Source organism: Mauremys mutica, chromosome 5, assembly GCF_020497125.1.
Source record: "Mauremys mutica isolate MM-2020 ecotype Southern chromosome 5, ASM2049712v1, whole genome shotgun sequence".
Taxonomy (NCBI): domain Eukaryota; kingdom Metazoa; phylum Chordata; order Testudines; family Geoemydidae; genus Mauremys; species Mauremys mutica.
In genome coordinates, this window is record NC_059076.1 from 76530082 (window position 1) to 76549590 (window position 19509).

General features: G+C 41.1%; 1 protein-coding gene across 1 annotated transcript in view; it reads right to left on the reverse strand.

Annotated features, from left to right (window-relative positions):
- Positions 1-1773: 1773 nt before the first annotated feature.
- The window catches only part of HPGD (15-hydroxyprostaglandin dehydrogenase), a 36801-nt gene continuing 19065 nt past the window's right edge, over positions 1774-19509 (reverse strand). Inside the window, exons 5-7 of the mRNA XM_045018497.1 lie at positions 7389-7465; positions 5111-5274; positions 1774-3786 (exon numbers count right to left, since the gene is read on the reverse strand). Of these exons, the coding sequence (XP_044874432.1) occupies positions 3648-3786; positions 5111-5274; positions 7389-7465 (380 nt within the window). The 3' untranslated portion in view covers positions 1774-3647. The remainder of the gene's footprint in view (positions 3787-5110; positions 5275-7388; positions 7466-19509) is intronic.

The window sequence follows — 19509 nt, forward strand, 5'->3', positions numbered from 1 at the left end:
AGGCCTATAGCTCCTTCCCTGACTGACTTCTCCCTGGCTGGCTCCCTCCCAGCCTTTATAGCCTTTGGCTTGTCAGGCCTGCAGGGGTTGCCAATTCTCAGGCCTTTTCCAGCAGCCCCAATCTGCTTCCCTTGAGTGGAGCTGACTGCGCAGGGGCTACAGCATCCTGCTACACACACACATTTATGCATGCACCTGATAATGGACCTCAGTTCTCCATTTCTGAAAACTTGCCTCCTAAATCACTGTGTGCTTCAGGTTTGGTCCCTTGATCTCTAGCAGAAAGTGAAATACTGATATTTATTCAACCAATCTAACTTCTTTTTTCTTTAAGGAGCATGTTCTAATAGTGTTATCATATGTTGTAAATTAGGATTTTGACATCTGTTGAATGTATATTGTCTAATAACAGACATATCAAAAGTTTGGTGTATTATACTGATCAACTGAAACAAATGAGTTAGTCCAGTTGGAAAACAGCAACTGTTTAATAAACTAATTAGTTAAAGATAGGCATGTTAGAAATATCCTAGTCTAGTGGTCATCTAACTCAATATTTTGTCTTTGGTGGTGACCCATTCCAGCTGCTTCAGAGAAAAGTGCAATAAACCTCATTATAAACAATTCTAGAATAAACTGCTTATAGAAAGTTTCTTCCTTACCACAGGCCAATTAAGATTAGATTGTCTTAAATCCTGAAACATGAGGAGTTATACATTTTAGCTCTGTCTCACGTAATTGAGGCTATTATCCATATAAATGTCTAATATTTTGTTCAATCTTATTAAACTCATGGCCTCAATACTATCTTGTGGCAGTGAGTTCCGCAGGCTTATGCACTGTGTAAAACATCAGTTTTAATTAGCTTTAAATTTGTTGCCTTTCAGTTTCAACTTAGTCTTGTTTTATATGAAAGGTAAATAGGAGTGCCTGATGGACCTCATTCACAATGTACAGTCCTCAATATCCCCCTTTATTGGTCCTGTCTCCAGACTAAACCATCTCAATCTTTTTAAATATTTCTTTTTTGAGATGTAGTTACCAGAGGTGAGCATAGTAATCAAGGTGATTATGTAAACAATGTATATAATGAAACTATGTAGTGTTCTGAGTATTTTCTGAATTAAATATGTTCTCAATGGTAGCTGCTAATAGCTGCATTCTTTTGAAGATCTGGCCACTTCTCTAAATTCCTGTGGTTGCTACTAGTTACATAGTTTAAACATATTATGGTTATTAATATAACTTGCTTTGTTTATAAACTACTTAAAGTGAAATATTTCTAGACAAGGAAAGGAGCAAAGGATATTAGGGTTGCCTAGCTACCTAATGAAGCATGTTGATTATTTTAAGTTTTACATCAGCTTTTGCCTTACACAGGCAAGTGCTAGTAAAAACCAAGTCTCCTAATATCTTGTAGGCAAGGTTTAAAATACTTTCTGGTACAACTGAAATTTATCCAGGAATTTAAATCACTGCATTGGGATATTAGTTCTTGGATTTTTATGCTACATATATAGAGGTGAGAGGCTATTTTAGGGCTCTTGTAAAGGTGTCTGGAAGATGCTGATGTTACTGTGGGGGCCCAAGGATTTGAAATAGGCTTCAAAAAAGCTGAACTGCCAGTTTTGACATAGCCAGAAGGGAAAAGAAAGAAAAGAGAGGAGAGGAAGTGGGGATACATGATTGATCTTTTTCTCCTCCCTTTTCTCAGCTCTTCATTTCTTCATTCTTAGCTCTTCTTTCAAAACTCCATTTATAAAGAAGAAATACTCCAATAGAACTTTGTTTTTATTTATTGAGAAGTACATATTTTTTAAAAAATTCCAAACACGCAAAACAAATACAGGACAATGCTATATCAAAAAGACAAGTTCATTTAACAGATTCCTGTAGTTGCTCCTAGTCTTTAAAATCCATTTTTCTAATTTGTATATAAAAGTAATTGGAATTTGTATTGTTCAAACTTCGTTTTTAGTCTTTGAGTGCAATTAAGAAGCAGCTGTGCTCAGAAAACCTTCCAAAAACAAAGATGTTTTCCTCCCTAATTACGGAGTGATTTCCTCCTCTCCACCCCCAATTATCCATAGAAAGTACAATAATACAGACTTCGGTGATTATTTGCAATAGGTCATTTTTTCATTTTAAAATAGTTTTTTCACACTGATACTCGTACTTTAACTTTGCACTATCCTATAACTATGGATTTTATGTTTGGCATGGCTTGTGTTACTGTATAATCAAAAGAAGATGGGAAGTTGCTAGTACTATGGTAATATTTCTACAGGCAGCACAGAAAAAAGATGCAACACATATTACACATGGAAAATAGACAGGCTATTCTGTCTACTTGGTCATATAAAAGAACCTAAAACTATTGTAAATAGACCTACAAGACATCTCTGGCTACCAACTAATACTAAAGTACAATCAAATTTGAGGATTGTGTGAGCCCAATTTGTAAACAGGCACAACTCATTAAAGAGAATCGAGTGGTGCTAGTTTACACTATTAGTAAATTTGCCCTGTATGCCTAAAAACATCTGTTCTATAGTCAGACAGTATCTTAGTGAATTGCTCCTATCATAGTTAATGGTACTATCTTCATCCACAATTTATTACACAAATCAGATAAATATATAAGAAAGGTCTGATCATACTCTCAATTGGTCCAACCTTGCAGTGAAGTTAATGGCCATTTTGCCCAAGTAAAGGTACAATATCAAAAGCTGTGAAGGTGCAAAATGTCTGGAAGATGTGCAAGTACTGTTCTTCTGGCATGTTGGAGTAACCACGTGAGCCAGCTGGGCACCCTTACTCTCATCAGATGTCCTGTAGTCACCCCTTGCTGCTAAATATTTAGCCATTTACTGTTCATTCATCAATTCTTTTAAGTTTTAAAAGAATTGGAAGTCAAAGTGAGAATATATTTTTGGTAAATGTTTTTACATCAATATGTAATGGCCTGTCTAGGCAGTTAATTGAATAACCAGCACCTGGACCCTATAAAGGTAATCAGGGCTCAATTGCACAATGGTGCTCACAAAGAGAAGGTGGGGGGGGGGAGGGGGAAGCTCCCAGAGAAACATAGGCCCCAAGGAGGAGGGCTATGCATCTCTGAACCCAGTGGGAGAGACTACAGGCCAGAGAGGCCAGGACTGAGAGGGAACAAGCCCCAAGGAGGAGGGCTGTGTGACTTCTGAAGCCCAGGGGAGATTTTCTATTTCAAGTTTATTTGTATTTAATAAAGTAGAATCCCAGTAGGGGAATTTTGTCTTGTCCCCTTTTGAGCTGTGTGACAGTCCCAAGAATCCTGATAGAAGGGCAACTGAAGCCAGGGGTGCCTGCAGTGCCACACTAGGTCAGGAGGGCAACAGCCTGCCACAAGCATATAATTACCAATGGGCAGAATCTGACCCTTATTACTGCATCACTGAATATCTTTTGAGCAATATGCTTATTCTACCAAATAAAGAATATCAACAGTAGCTCTTAAAATCAAAGTAAGAAATCATATTACTACACAACTGTACATTATTGCATTAAAGAGTTCAAATCATGTCATTCTTTGGACACAAACATTTGTTTTAAAAATTGTTTAAAACACATTTTTACATTAATTTAGAGCCAAGATAACAGAATTATATTTATAGCCTTCCTGATTGAAAAGGAAGTGGACTATATTCTTGAAAATGAATCCCCTTGGATACTGTAATCTTCATAACCTCTCCATTTAAAGCATCATCTTCAATGATCATTAACAGTCCTTTGGCAATTAGCGATGGGCTACAGAAAAATAAACAATTTTTCCATTTTGAAAATCAGACATGGCACAGAATACCTTCTTGGTTATCTTAGTTTGACAGCATAATGCACTGGAGATTGTGGAAAAAGTATGTACTAAACTAAGTATAAATAAAGGTTTGCATAAACGCTTGCAAAATGAACCATCTACAATTTGTATAGATCTACTTCCAAGTCTTTTGGAACTATAGCAGAAGTAGCAAGAGTATTTCTGGAAGGATATGGGGTCATCATAATTTGGATATGCAAAAAATATACAACTGCAACTTTGCAAATGAGCCCTTATAGGTCTAGTCATTGGTAAATACTTCAGATGTTTAGTTGCCACTTAGATTACTATCAAAGTTTCCTGAGTGTGATAAATGCTATAGGAAAATGCTTCACTCTACTACACTGCAAATCTCCTCTGTTATGTATTCTGTATTTGTTTCTCCAAACATGCTTCCATTGACATTAACTGGAGAGCAGTGCAAATTAGAGAGGAGAACTTTGCCCTCTGTAATTTGCAATAGTGAATGTAAAAGTTTAATGCTACTCAGTGAAAGCAAGTGACATCTGAAAAAGCATGGGCAAACCACTATGGTGTTATGCTTTGAGGTACTGGTGACTGCATGAATCACTATCATCTTTGAGACTGGGTGTGAACATACCATTCTGTTAACAAACTGTCAGGATGAGTTAACCGTAACCTTTGCTCCACCTAAGGCAAAAGAGGATAGTGAATCCTCCCAGGAGTTTGGACTGAGTGGGCTGGAGGGGTTTGGCTATGATTAGGTGGGAAGGAAGAACACATAGCAATTGAGAAGGCAGAAAACTGGCAGACTCAGAGTGACAGACAGCCTGAAGGAGCAGCTGAAAGCATGGCGTTTGACAGTGGAAGAGACCTGGGGAAAGATTTGAGTTAGTGGTGCAGGCTGAGAAGAGTGCTCTTGCTGCTGTGAGAAAAAGAAGCTGCTTCCTGCTATTTGATTCCTTTTGTGTTCAGAGACACAGAACTTTGTACATTCTTTGTAAATAAATAAGATTTCATCAAAGAAAATACCAGACTCAATCAATTTCTACTTCCAACTGGAACAACCCCAGGGCTCTGAAATTTGATTAGCTGCTTGGGTTGAAAAGGGACAACAACAATAACATGGTTGAGTCCCTTTCTTTCAGTTGGCTTCTCTTGTGTCTCACGTGTGGTTTGTGCAGAAATACAGACATTGGTTATGCTGCCTGCTGTGGATCAGCTGCCTGTGGCACTACTACTTACTTTCCCTTCAACTACAGAAGACGAAAGAATATTATGTGTAGCTTCACTTACTCCATAATACCATAGACCTTCATCATGTCTTTGATCTCATCCTTGTATTCATAATATTGTCCCATATTCTCTTCTTTATCAATAGACTGAAGAATTGGTGTGTTAACGAAACCTGGACAAATTGTATTTAGTCGCACGCCATAATTTCCCATTTGAGCCGCCATCTACAAAAGTGTCAGACACGTGTTCATTTTCAGCATTTTGTGAACCTTTACAAAGGCTAGTAAACATGTTGCTTGACACAATCAGCAAAACTAACAGTAGCATATTAGCCCTTTATTTATCAATGGTTGATGTTGGCAAAAAGCATATAAGGGCTTTGAGGGTGGCAAACTGGGTATTGATCCTGGTCTTATTTATGGCCTTTTATGATAGGTGTGTGTGTGTGTGTGTCTGTCTGATTATTTTATATATATATATATATAAAATTGTTTTACACAAAATTGGTGCTCAAAGCAGAAATTAATTTGGTTCTTGGTTGGGCGAGGTCGACATGAAGAGGATGAAGGCCATAAAAAGGAGTGTCACTCGCATCAATGCATATGAGTCTTGATTACGTTCTAGATTGTATTCCTTAATCTATCAAGTCAGGTGAACAATTATACTAATAGCTCCTGGACAAGACTACCTCAGGTTACTAGCAAAAATTTAGCTTGTGTACCTCAAGATTTCTTGGCATCATTACCAGCTAAAGAAATGGTGGTGGTATTGATGCTTGAATGTTTCAGGAAAAGTTTGAACAATATATTCTTTACCAAGTCAAGACCTTGCATACACCCCATATTTTGCTGAGGATTATTCTGACAGAAATCTGAACATTTTCTTTTCTTAAAACAGATTTTTTTTGGATCTTTTCTCATCAGCAATGTCAGCTACAACTATCAGCATTATGGCTGGTATAATGATATAACCTTATACAGAAGAAGCAGTTGACATCCTAAAAGTAACCCCAGCAAACCTTGTTTTTTTTCCTAATATATAAAAAACTTTTTCATAAGAAAACAAAATAACATGACTATCTCAAAGCACACCAAATTCCAGCCCTAAACTTTTGAATATTTTCCACTCGCCTCCTTCACCACAAAAAATTGGGATTCCGTCCCTTGCCCTGGAATGACTTTCTTTTTGACTGCCTGTTCACCACTAAATTGTTTAATCTGAGGTTTACCATTTTTATTGGAGCCTTATCCAGAATCTTCTTTAAGAGCTGGCCTCCTAAGTCTGGCACAATCAACTAGAGTCCTAAAAGTTCTAAATTTCACCTGCCTGTGTCAGGCTGCACCTTCTTCTCCGTTATCTGGTAAGTATTTTAAGTCCTATTGTGTTTCTCCAGTGTTTTATTTTCTTGTGTTCATTAGGAAGTAGCATACGCTCTCATTTTACCACAGTTTTTGTTGTTTGAATGATGATATATTTTTTAAATCATGCAAAAAATTAAATTATATACTGTCATGTTCAGACTGTGGCCAAAGTGTGATATATGACTCCTATTCCCAAACTGATCTGCATTAGTTAACCCTAGAAGATTCAGAGGTTTGGGAAAACGTTTTAAAAAGTCTACATGCTTATCCAAATATATCTCAGCTTCTTTGGGCTGGAAATTTGACTAGAAATCTCATGTGAAGAGGCTATCCTCAAATTGTGCACACAACTGCTCTATGCAAATACATGATCTTGTTATCCTCATACTTCCTTCAAGCCCTTTCCTTCTACTAGTATCTTGCCATAAATTAGACAGAAGTTTCTTTTGACAGTATTTGGGGTATTCAGAGAAAGTTCTTTGTACAACAGCCAGGATAGGCTCCATCCTGAATCAGAGCCTTTCATTGTTACTTAACATTGGTGTGATAGTAATCAGAATAGCTGAGTCAGCCTTAATAATGGGGAGCACTTTTCATATTCAAATCATTTGCCCCACATTTGCCAATTTACAGATGGAGAAACTAAAATGATTTGTCCAAGGTTGTCTATTTGATTGATTGTCTTTATCCTTTCTCTATATCACCCTCATTGCCCTTACCTAAGAAGAGTATTGCCCAAAGCTTGTATTGATCACAAACCCCATATACACCTCCGTTATTACCTCCTTGGTGTTACCCCTGTGAAATGAAGGAGTCTCCAGCTACCACCTTAAAAGCTTTTATTAAAAACAAAACCAAACCCCACACAGCACTTCTGTAGGCACTGTTTTCACTTGCCTTGCTATAGAGAGGGAACCTGAGAAAGTAAGCTTGTTCTCAAGAAACTGCTGATAGTGTTTTTGGCTACATATACTCACAGCTATAGACCGGGTGAATCCAATTATGCCATGCTTTGTAGCACAGTACACTGGTTGGTGTGCAGCAGGCATGAGTCCTTGAAAAATGAAAAGAGAGTTGAATATACACATTAATAATCAATACCTGTTAAGATCATAACATGCACAATCAAATGTAGCAGTCATTACTAGTTAAAATTTCTTAATTCTAGCTGTAATTTTGAGGTCAAACTGGGAAAAAGGAAAGGGTAAAAGACCAGCCAAAAACAAACAAACAAAAACTCCAGAAAAGAACAAAAAGGCAAGAGAGAGTAAGGAGACAGGAAGAGACGCATAAGAAGAGAACAGTATTGTTCACAGTCTAGCTGGAAGGGCATGTCAAGTGGGGTACTGCAGGGATTGGGGCTGGGTCTTGTTCTATTCAATAGCTTCATAAATTATTTGAATAATGATGTAGAGAGGGCATAAAAGGGTTATAAAGTTTGTGGATGATATCAAGCTTGGATGGGTTGCAAATGCTTTAGAGGACAGGATTAGAATTTAAAATGATCTTGACAAACTGGAAAAATTGTCTGAAATAAATAGGATGAAATTCAATGAGAACAAATGCAAAGTACTACACTTAGGCAGGATTGATCACTTGCACAAATACAAAATTGGAAATAACTGCCTAGGAAGGAGTACTGCAGCACAGGATATGGGGGTTATAGTGGATCACAAACTAAATATGAGTCAACAATGTAATACTGTTGCAAAAAAAGTGGTCATCATTTTGGGATGTATTAGCCGCAGTATTTCAAGCAAGACATGAGAAGTAATTCTTCCACTCTATTCAACACTGATAAGGCTCAACTGGAGTACTGTGTCCTATTCTAGGCACCACACCTCTGAGTTAATGATAGAAGGAGTGGCACTGGGAAACACATGAGATATCTAAGTGAAGAAGGCATGAAAATGAGAGTGAGAAAAGACAGGGAACAGTGTAGTAAAGGGCTCAAGATGGGAAGCAGGAAGAAATGAGAGCAGAGAAACAGGCTGGGCAGAGTTCTGAAGCATCTTAGAAAGAAGACAAGATTAAATAAGATGTAGAAGGCATCCCTTTTTATTATGCTTAGTACAAATGGGCCCCATTCTCAGTTGGCCTCTGGTAAAATAATACATCAGTGGACAGATTCAGAAAGGGAATGACGTTCTGGGCAGCAGACAAGATAGATGATTTTCATCATGACATGTATGTGGGAATGGAGCAAGAGGTGTTTGAGGGAAGCCAAAGAGAGATGGGATGTAATAGCCAAAGCATGGACAAATGGGTTAGTTGTAAGGAGAGGAAGAGTTGGATTTTTCAGAGATTGTGGGGAAAAGAACCAACATATGCTATATTTGGAAAAGAAGAGAAGCAATATGAAAATGATGCCTAGGTTGTGTCTCTGTGTGATGACAGTGGGAATGGGGTGGGTGTGGTATTATCAGTAGTAATAGAGGAGGAAGGAGGTGGAAGAGGGTTTGGGAGGAAAGATTAGGAGTTCAGTTTTTGCCCAATTGAGTTGACATTAGCAGTAGGATAATCAAGAGATGACAGAGAGACCATGAATCTATTTACACTAGCAATTATATAGAAATCCCACTATATTACAGGGATTTCAGTCACAAGGGGGCTAGCAGGCATACTGACTAAATTATAATACAAAGGGACTGCGAACTACAGCTGGAAGTTATATAACCGTAAGCAGAAAAGCACAGCCTGTCCTAAATTAGAAAGATAAAACTCAAATACATTCCTGAAAGGAGATGTCATAAAACTTGGATGCTAAAGTTACTGCACTAATGTTTGTTGTTTAGCTCTGACTAATGGAAATCACCCCAATTTAAAAAAATCTGTTTTTTCCCTTTTGTTTTTGGTAAGTAATATCAGCAACAATGGGTGTGATTCATCACAGTGGAGCGGACTCATGCAAGGATCTATGTACTACTCAAATCCTTAATGTGGGATTTCAGTAGATATTAAGTGGTGCATAGGGTATGGTCTGGGCTCTCTGCTCTGGAGTCAATTTCACCCAAAGGAAATAATTTTCTGATAAGGCACAGCATTAAAATTACAACACTGACATGAAAAACAATATTTCAGTGTTTAAAACATCTTTATTTCTTCTTTATTTAAATGCTACATTGATCCAGTGAAAACAGCACTTTTATTAGCACTGTTCACCTTGGCGGGATGAATAATGTATTACAATGAATGGTGGTGCCTTTTAAGTTTGTGCAACTCCCCAACTCAGATTGAAAGATCCAGCCTTTGGATGCTTTTGAAAGCTGTTACAATGGATCACTGTACCTTGGCACCTCTATAGAAAGAGTGCTTGCTCTGTTTCTGAACCTCCATCTGTGACATCCCTTTAGGCAGGAACCATAGGCCTTTCTAAACCATGCTTTTTTATGACTCTGGAGCGTTGTCAATGAGTTTACTCCCATTTGGGTTTGTCCTCCAAGAGTAGAGCATTTCTTACTTCCTGTGATGTAGAGTTAGCACCAGTTATCAGTATTATCCATCACACCTAACTTATTTAATACCACAACGTACTGTGAATAACATAAAGATAAAGACAATCCTAATGAATTTACAGTTGAAAAGGCAGATACAAGACAGGATGTGTTAGGAATCCAGAAGAAGGACTTACAGATTATTTAAGCAAGTTACTGTTTATTTGAGAGAGAGAGAGAAACAGATACAAATCAGAAAATAAATTTAAAAAGCATACCTAGCTGAGAATGAAGTGGAAGATGGCACAACACCTCACTTAGGCCTGGTTTACACTAGGACTTTAATTCGAATTTAGCAGTGTTAATTCGAACTAACCGCTCAACCGTCCACACCAGGAAGCCATTTAATTCGAACTAGAGGGCTCTTTAGTTCGAATTCGGTACTCCACCCCGACAGGTGGAGTAACGCTAAATTCGACATGGCTAGCTCGAATTAGGCTAGGTGTGGATGCAAATCGAACTTAGTAGCTCCGGGAGCTATCCCACAGTGCACCACTCTGTTGACGCTCTGGACAGCAGTCGGAGCTTGGATTCTCTGACCAGCCACACAGGAAATGACCCGGGAAAATTTGAATTCATTTTCCTGTCTGGGCACTTTGAATCTGACGTCCTGGCTGGACATCGGGGCGAGCTCCGCAGCACCTGCAACGATGCAGAGCTCTCCAGCAGAGGAGTTCATGTTATCTGTGAATAGAAAGAGGGACCCAGCATAGACTGACTGGGAACTCTTTGATCTGATCGGTGTGTGGGGCGAGGAGTCTGTGCTTTCGGAGCTGCGCTCCAAAACACGGAATGCAAAGACCTACGAGAAGGTCTCCAAAGCCATGATACAGACAGAGGATACAGCCGGGATGCAACGCAGTGCCGCGTGAAAATAAAGGACTCCAGACAAGGCTACCAAAAAATCAAACCGACAAACGGACGCTACGGAGCCTGCCACCACTGCCCCACCAGTGAGCATGGACTCTGATGATGGGACAGTGTCGACGGACAGTTCCTCGGCGATGTTCGCGGACGGGGAAGATGAGGAAGGGTTTGTGGAGGACGAGGCAGGCGAGAGCGCTTACAACGCTGGTTTCCCCGACAGCCAGGATCTCTTCATCACCGTCACGGAGATCCCCTACCAACCCTCCCCGGCCATGAACCCGGATCCTGAATCAGGGGAAGGAGCAGTCGGTAAGTGCTTTAACCATGTTAACTTTTATTCTTAATATAACAGGAATCTTAAGTGTGTGAAAAGGAGGGCTCTCTATATATGGGGATAGAACAGAAATCATCCTTGGAGATCTCCACGAAGCTCTCCTTGCGTTAATCGAAAAGCATCAGCAGGAGGTTCCTGGGGAGAGCTGCCTTATTGGGTGCTCCGTGGTAGCACACTTTTCCGCGCAAGGCTTTCATGAGGTACTCAGGGAGCACTGCCTCCCCGAGCACGGCTGCATCGGGCCCTGGTTCGTGCTAGCTTTTACGCAGCATGCGCTCTCTATCTCCTTCAGTGACTGTCCTCAGGGTGATCTCGCTCGGAGACTCCTGCATCTAATTAGGGTAATTACTGTAATTTTATGCCTGGTCCAAAGTATTTTTAAAAAATCTACGGACAGACGGCATAGCACAGACTCAGCATGCAGCTGCGTGACGAGCGTAACGGAAAGCCAAAGAATATAATGGACGCTCATGGAGGGAGGGGGGAATGAGGACGCAAGGTATCCCACAGTTCCTGCTGTCTCCGAAAAGTATTTGCATTCTTGGATGAGCTCCAAATGCTTCTAGGGTCAAACACAGTGTCTGCGGTGGGTCAGGGCATAGTTCGGCAATTTGCGCACACACCCCACCCACCACCAGAAGTGAAAACAATCCTCTGTTGACTCTTTTACATGTCACCCTATCTTTACTGAATACTGCAGATAGACGCGATGGTGCAGCACTCAACACCAACATCCTTGCTCCCCCCACGCTATGGATGGCTGATGGTACAAAACGACTGGTATCCGTCCTCATCATCAGCCTATTGGCACATGGGGCAGTGCAAAAGGACTGGTAACCATGCGTACTAGCATCTGTGAGGTCGATCAAGGGCGCCTGGCCCTAATTTTTCATGGTAGATGGTGCAGTATGGCTGGTAACCGTCCTCATCATTGCAACAGGGGGCTGAGCTCCATCAGCCCCCACCCTTCCTGTGTAAAGAAAAGATTGAATTGCCCCTGGACTAGCAGAGGGATGATGGGCTCCTTCATCCACAGTACTTAATGTCCTGCCTGGACTATCATTGCAGCTGGCTTCCTTCCAGTCATTTCTCACAAACAAGTCACTGTGTCTTATTCCTGCATTCTTTATTACTTCATCACACAAGTGGTGGGACAATGGTATGGTAGCCCAGGAAGGCTGTGGGGAGGCCGGAATGAACAGGTGTTGTTGTTGCAGGAGCACCCCCTGTGAATAGCATACAGCTCCAAATTTATGCAGGATCGGACACAGAGCAGCTGTGCTCTCTGGTTCTATGATACAGTGGTTATCTAGTACACTTGCCCATAATCTAGGCAGGACTGATTCTATTTTTAGATACCAAAAAGGAGGGATTGACTCAGGGAGTCATTCCCAATTTTTGCTTTTGTGCCCCTGGCTGCTCGGCCAGGGGCACTTATGACAGCACCAAATGGTGCAGTGCAAAAGGACAGGTAACCATGCCCATCTTATTACCATCTTATTACCAATTTATGGTATGGTAGATGGTACAATATGGCTGGTAACCATCTCTGCTGTCATGCAAAAGCAAAAGCATGCTGCTGTGTAGCGCTGCTGGCCCGCCTCTGTCAGCGGCATCTAGTACACATACGGTGACATACACAAAAGGCAAAACAGTGTCCATGGTTGCCACGCTATGGCGTATGCCAGGGCAATTCTGGGAAAACGGGCTTGAAATGATTGTCTGCCGTTGCTTTCCCGGAAGGAATGACTGGCAACATTTACCCAGAATGCACCGCGAAAATTATTTGTGCCCCAGCAGGCACAGGGGTCTCAACCCAGAATTCACAGAGACAGCCTAGACTCAGTTAATTGTTCGCAAAAATGTATCTTTGCAAGGAATTCACTCCCTGTTTCCCATCTCACAGCTTCCACTGTCTCCAGACCTGCCACAGCATCCCCCTCGCAGAGGCTGGCAAAGATTAGGCAGCGAAAGAAAAAGACAAGGGACAAGATGTTCGAGGAACGTATGGGCTGCTACCTAGCAGAGGCGGACCAGCAGAGCCAGTGGAGGGAGACCGTCTCTCTGTGCCAGCGCTCACACAGCGAACGGGAGGAGAGGTGGTGTGAGGAAGACAAGCAGGCGACTGAAACGCTGCTTGGACTAATGAGGGAGCAAACAGACACGCTCAGGCGCCTTGTGGATGTTCTGCAGGACCGCAGGAGGACAGAGACACCCTGCAGTGTATCTGCAACCGCACTTCCCGTGCCACAAAGTCCCATACCCCCCTCACCGAAAATAATCAGGAGGAGGGGCGGCCGGGGATGTGAATACTGTCACTGCACCACAGCACAGTGCTCAAGTACCCAAAAGCTCTCATACCCTACATTTGCTGAAGTCCTTCACTTCCAGACTCACAGTAGTCCCAATTCCAGTCCCATCCCCTAACTGTCTACTTAATTAATAAAAATGCTTTGCTGTTAATTACTGTTTCCGTTATGTTTTTTCAAAGAAGACTGTGTTTGAATGGGGGGTGGTGGTTAATTGCATAGGACAGTCACCTTTCCCAGGGTACAGACACGGGGGCAGGATCAGCAGCGGGTCACACACACGGTGCAGTCAGTAGGCACCCTGGTCGTTATGGGAGGTGGTTTCCAGGATCTGTGTGGGCGGGGGAGATGTGACTTTGCAGCGGGGGAGGGCGGTTACAGATCTTATACAGCGGTCCTTGTCCTGGACCGCTGAGTCACGCAGCTGAGGAATCTGTATCCGTCCTCCTCCACCACAAGGTCACATATCCGCCCACACACAGAATTCCATAAAGAGGGATGGCAGGCTCCGTTGAAAGAAGCCTTCCGGCACTGCGGACCGCTCTAGGAGCAGGAGCCTGTCATTCCTTGAGTTTAGAGGCGGTCTTTACATCACCGCACACCCTACCCAGCACAGTCTGCGTCCCAGTTTCAACCCTTTCACGAAAAGTCATGAATAAAGAAACCTTTGTTAAGTAATAATGGGACATGTATTTTATTTTTACACGTGTGCTGGAAGTGGGGGTAACGGGGTGAACGGGGTATGTAACCGAAGAGGAGAGTCAACAGTAACTGGGTAAAGAAACAGGGACAGGTTCAGCTTCTCTGTAAAGAAACTGAACAGTCACAGGTCACGCTGCTCGCTGCTCGCTGGTATTTGAAGAGTTCCTTGTCGCTGTCCCAGGCGCCTGTATAGGGCTTCATGAGCAAGTGCATTAGCGGGCAGGCTGGGTCCCCGAGGATGACTATAGGCATCTGCACATCCACAACAGTTATTTCGTGGTCCGGGAAGAAACTACCTTCCTGCAGGCGTCTGAGCAGCCCACAGTTCCTGAAAACACACGCATCATGAACCTTGCCCGGCCACCCGACGTTGATGTTTGCAAAACGTCCCCTATGGTCCCCCAGTGCTTGCAGCACCATTGAAAAGTAGCCCAATTTCTCAGCAGCTGACTGTGGAAGAGGTGGACGATAAAGTGCGAGGAGGAGAAAACGGCGATGATCGCAGCGGGCTCCATGCTTGCAGTGCTGTGGCGTCCGCGCTGTCACTGACCAGAAAAGTGCACGAACAGATTGCCCGCAGGCGCTTTCAAGGAGGGAGGGAGGGAGGTTGTGATTGACGATTCAATGACGACACTTACCCAAAACCACCCTCGACACATTTCTCCCCCCAGCAGGCATTGGGGGCTCTACCCAGCATTCCAATGGGCAGCGGGGACTGCGGGAACTGTGGGATAGCTTCCCACAGTGCACCACTTCCAAAGTCGACGCTGGCCCCGTGAATGTGGACTCAGAAATTCGAATTAGTGTATTTAGTATGGATACACAAATTTGACTTCATAAGGTCGAATCCACAAATTCGAACTAAGTTGATTCGAAATAGTCTTGTAGTGTAGACAAGGCCTAAGATGTCAAAAGACAGTTTCACTAACCCTACAAGTCAGAGCAAATTTTCCTTTCATTTACTCTCTTCCTGATTTCTTGGCAAGCTGACAAAGAGGCAGCTCCTCTCCTTGGTTTATACTTTAGTCCCTTTGTTTTTAGGGTGTCCAGATCACTCGTTACCATTTTAGATGTGAAGTGAGACTTCTAACTAAATCTGTTTGTTCATTTGTGATGGTCAATAGTTTTAATTAAATTTCATGATCCACAAATTAGGAAATTAGCATTGAAGATAAAGGCTGAATGTCAGAGTTGCATTTGTTGATATTACCATTTTCTTTCAGTCTATTGAACAGGTTTGGTGAATACACAATATTAATTAATTAAGCATTTCCTCCTAGGTATATTTCCCCCATGGACAGGGATTTCCCACTGGGATTTGAACAAGCATCCCTTTTTAAATACCATTTATTAGCATGTAGTTGGCCTTTCATCCCCCCTTTGTCCGTGGCTGCATTGCTAGCCATCCTGCGATAAAATGTGATTCTCTTTATTCATAATCTTAAAGTTGTTATGGCTTAGAATGTTGCAAAGAGTAAGAGCCAAATTATGCAGTCTCACATGGCTACTCTTGATTTCAGTGGAAGCTGAGAGCTCATCAGAAGATAGTGGTTGATGCCAAGAATATACTGTGTTAGAGATCATTATCAGAATACCACAGTAAGTATATATATTCAATGTGTTATATATTAAGTTTGAATGGGTCCTTGTATGTCACCCACTTACTTTTGTCTTGCTAAATTTGCACTGATTATAAAATAGTTTTTGTGAAAATGATCAAGGACAAGTTTTGAGAAAATGATGAAATTTATTTAGAAGCAAACTGTTAAGTATTATTGTAACATGTTGACCAATTTTTCCATTATAACAGACTTTTTGCCATGTTTGTTTGTGTGTATTTTATAAAAGATGCTTATCAAAGCCTATAGGAACATGTATAACAATTATTTTTAAAAAGTGAATGATTGTTGTAATGCCAACTTAAAAAGTAGAATTTCCCAGCCTCAAGACAAAACTCAATGGCCCTCCTTCCCCTGAGACAAAAAGCTGAAAAACAGAATGAACTTGCAGTATGATCTGAAGGTCAAAATCTCTTTTGGACCAACAGAGGTCCAACAAAGGAAACAAATTAAAGAGTTGATGGATTTGTAGCTGTGCTATGGCTGAATGATATGAGACAGAGAGAGGGTTCACCAGAGGCTCTGGTTTGAACACAGTTCACTCTCCCTGTGTAGACTTTATTGTAGGGGTTCCTGGTTACCCCAAATAGACACCAGCTTTGCAGAAGTCCCTTGCTGCATTCCTTCCAGGACATTTTACAAGCAGCAAAATCAAAGTCCCTAACCCATTCATGTTAGCTCGTCTTTCCCAGAGCTCCTACCCTGACTTCTAGTCAGCACAACCTTTTTTTTTCCTTTCTTGTCTGAGAGCATCACAGTTCTTTTTAAGGTATTGACCCTAAAATCCCAATCCTGTAACCACACACATACTTGTTTAACTTTACTTCCATGAGTCTTCCATTGAAATCACTTTATGATAGCAAAGTTCAGCATGTGTAAATGTTTGCAGGATCAGGGCCTAAATTGGTGTGCTTTCTGAAATACCCAATGCATTGTCTTCTGGAGAAACATCCTGTGGAAAAAGCACCACGCTGGCAACTTGTGGACCCTGCACCCTGGAGTGTAGGTCACTTGCAGGGATCATCTGCATATACCTCACTAAATCATTTCCCTGCTATTGCAAGAGCCTCAGGCATGGGTGCACCTTGATCTCTCTTGTTCATTGCCTGTGGCACATAATAGTCTAGTCTCTTGTATGTTGTAATACATTGGTCTCATTTTGGTTGTTGGGTTTAGTATGTGGGTGCTGCTGAGTGGTGTTGGTGGCTTGTGATATACAGGAAGTCAGACTGGATGATCTGGTGGTCCCTTCTAATGTAATATTCTAGGACTCTAACAAGTCAGTATGTTCTTACACTAACTATTGTACCTACTTTTAAGTCCTCTATAAATATATTTTGCTTTTTCCTTTCAGAATCCAGATGGCTCAAAGGGCCTAGTGTATACCATAGCTTCATGACAGCATAAAATCTGCCAACATTACCAAACAACAAAACCCCAGCCAACAACAGAAACCCACCCAGCCCAACCATCCTTTTCAGTTTTTGTTGTCAACCTTAGTAGTTACACATAACATTGTATCAATTTTCTCTAGGTAGGTATAAAACCAATTTATACAAAAATCACAACCCTCAAAATTATACTCTAACAAGAGGGGTTAACCTGTGTTACTCTCCTTAAATGTCAAGTGATATTTATGATAATGCATTCATTTAGAAACGTGTGGCAAGCTCTCTTCTATGGGGCCAGTTCCGCAACTACACACACAAAACTCCCATTGTCTCAGAGGCTTAGTGGTATAACTTCCTCTTTTTATATGACTGCATAACTCCTTTGAAAGTTATCAGAAGCTTTATAGCCTTGAAAGGCAGCACGCTCAGGGATAAGCAGAGGGTTAGTAGTCAGGTACTTTTCAGTTCTAATCCCTCTTGTGCCAAAAACTTGCTGTGTGGCCTTAGGCAAATCAGTCTTTTGCTGTCTCTATTTCCTAACTCAACCTACCTCACAGAGGGGTGGTAAGGAACAAGGTCTTGATCCTGTAAAGATCTGGCCCCAATCCAGCAAAGCACTTACTGTAAAGAATGTGAGTAGTATCATTGACTTCACTTTGCAGGACTGAGCTCTAGGATTTGAACCTTCTCTAATTAAAATCAGTGGCAAAACTCCAACAGAACTGAAGCCTAATTAGTGTGTGTACAGGATTTTGAACATACAGTGTTAAATAAGCATTAAATGACTATTCTTATTGCACACAATGCGAGACCAAGATGTTTGCTAGGTGTGGAGCCTGTCGGATGAACACATACTTACAGAGAATTGAAAAGAAAAACAAAAGTAATAGAGAAATGGGTTTGTTAATGGTCAACAGAAGCTAAGTCTGCTGAAAAAACTGGGGAAAAAAATGAAACTCACTCTAGTGAGTGTTAAACAACTACTCAATGGGGAGTTTTATGTGTGCAGTCACTGCAGGATTAGAGTCTTAAAAAAGAAAGTATAATCACAATATACAAATAGGAATAAAATGCCTGTGTCAACTTTTATAATCTGCTTTTTCTGATGACTTTGGAAACAATTGCTAAACTCATGCTATGTAAAAGTGAAGAAAGCAAAGTACACTTTGTTTTTTAAAGAGATAGTCATAACCATTAGAGCACAATGATCACATTTTAAAAAATGTAAAAGTAAATAAATAAAACTTTAATTGATACTCAGGCCACAGTGCAGTACTCTACCTTTGCCCTCTTTTTATATGTTTATATACTGTGTGAAACTGTTTAATCTTTCACTAGGGCTGATGGTTCCTTGTGTTACATAAGCAGTTGATATTTTGGGCCTGATCCAACATTTGTTGCAGTTGATGGAAAACATCTCATTGACTTCAATAGGCATTGGATCAGGCTGTATTATCAATGCTGAGTTAGGGCTACATGAAGACATGTAATGGAAAAACTCATGTGAGGCTGTGGTGTGTGTGTGTGTGTGTGTGTGTGTGTGTGTGTGTGTATGTCAAACTATGAGTTTAAACTCACAAAGCTCCAATGCATAATTTAATTGGGGTGACTTGGTTTTCTTACCTAGCAGGTGTCCTGATATGCAGGGGGAACTCAGGGTATCCAATCACACTACTCCCTATACTCACTCAGTGCCTCCTCCTCCTCTACTCTATACTCAGTGCCTCCTCATTTAATTATTTGTGTTGCAGTAGCTCCTAGGACCCCTAGTTATGGACCAGGATCCCATTGTACTAGATGCGGTACAATCGCAACAAAAAGACAGTCCCTGTCCAAAATAGTTTACAATCTATATATAAAAGACAAGATTATTTTCTTACCCTCAAATTCTCACCACATGATTTGAAAGTATGAAGTGGGACCAGGCTGGAATCAATGCTGACAGGTTCGCTATTAATTCCTGCAAGTATTCTCATCCAGCCACTCTTTTTAGTATCAACAGAGCTAGTACAACCTAATGGGGCTTCCAAAGGGGTAGAGGAAAGAGAGAGACAGCTTCTTTTGCTCAGCTTCCCTTTCTCTCATGGATTTTTGGCCCATTATAGAGGATTTTCTGGTACTTCCCTGCCCTCTAAATTTAATTCCCGTTGATCTATATATACTACAAAAATTAAACAGTTTGCAAAATAAACTCAGAATGTAAATGTTTCCTCTTTGGGTCTATAAATATTGAAGACTATCCTTTCAAACACACAGTATGCTTCAAATACAGTTTTTGGCTTTGCAAGATAAAATATTAGTGAAATATAATGAATTAAGCTTAGCTGATGGTCACTTAATCTACAATTATTTGGTAACCTTGAAGGGAAGATTAAAAAATTG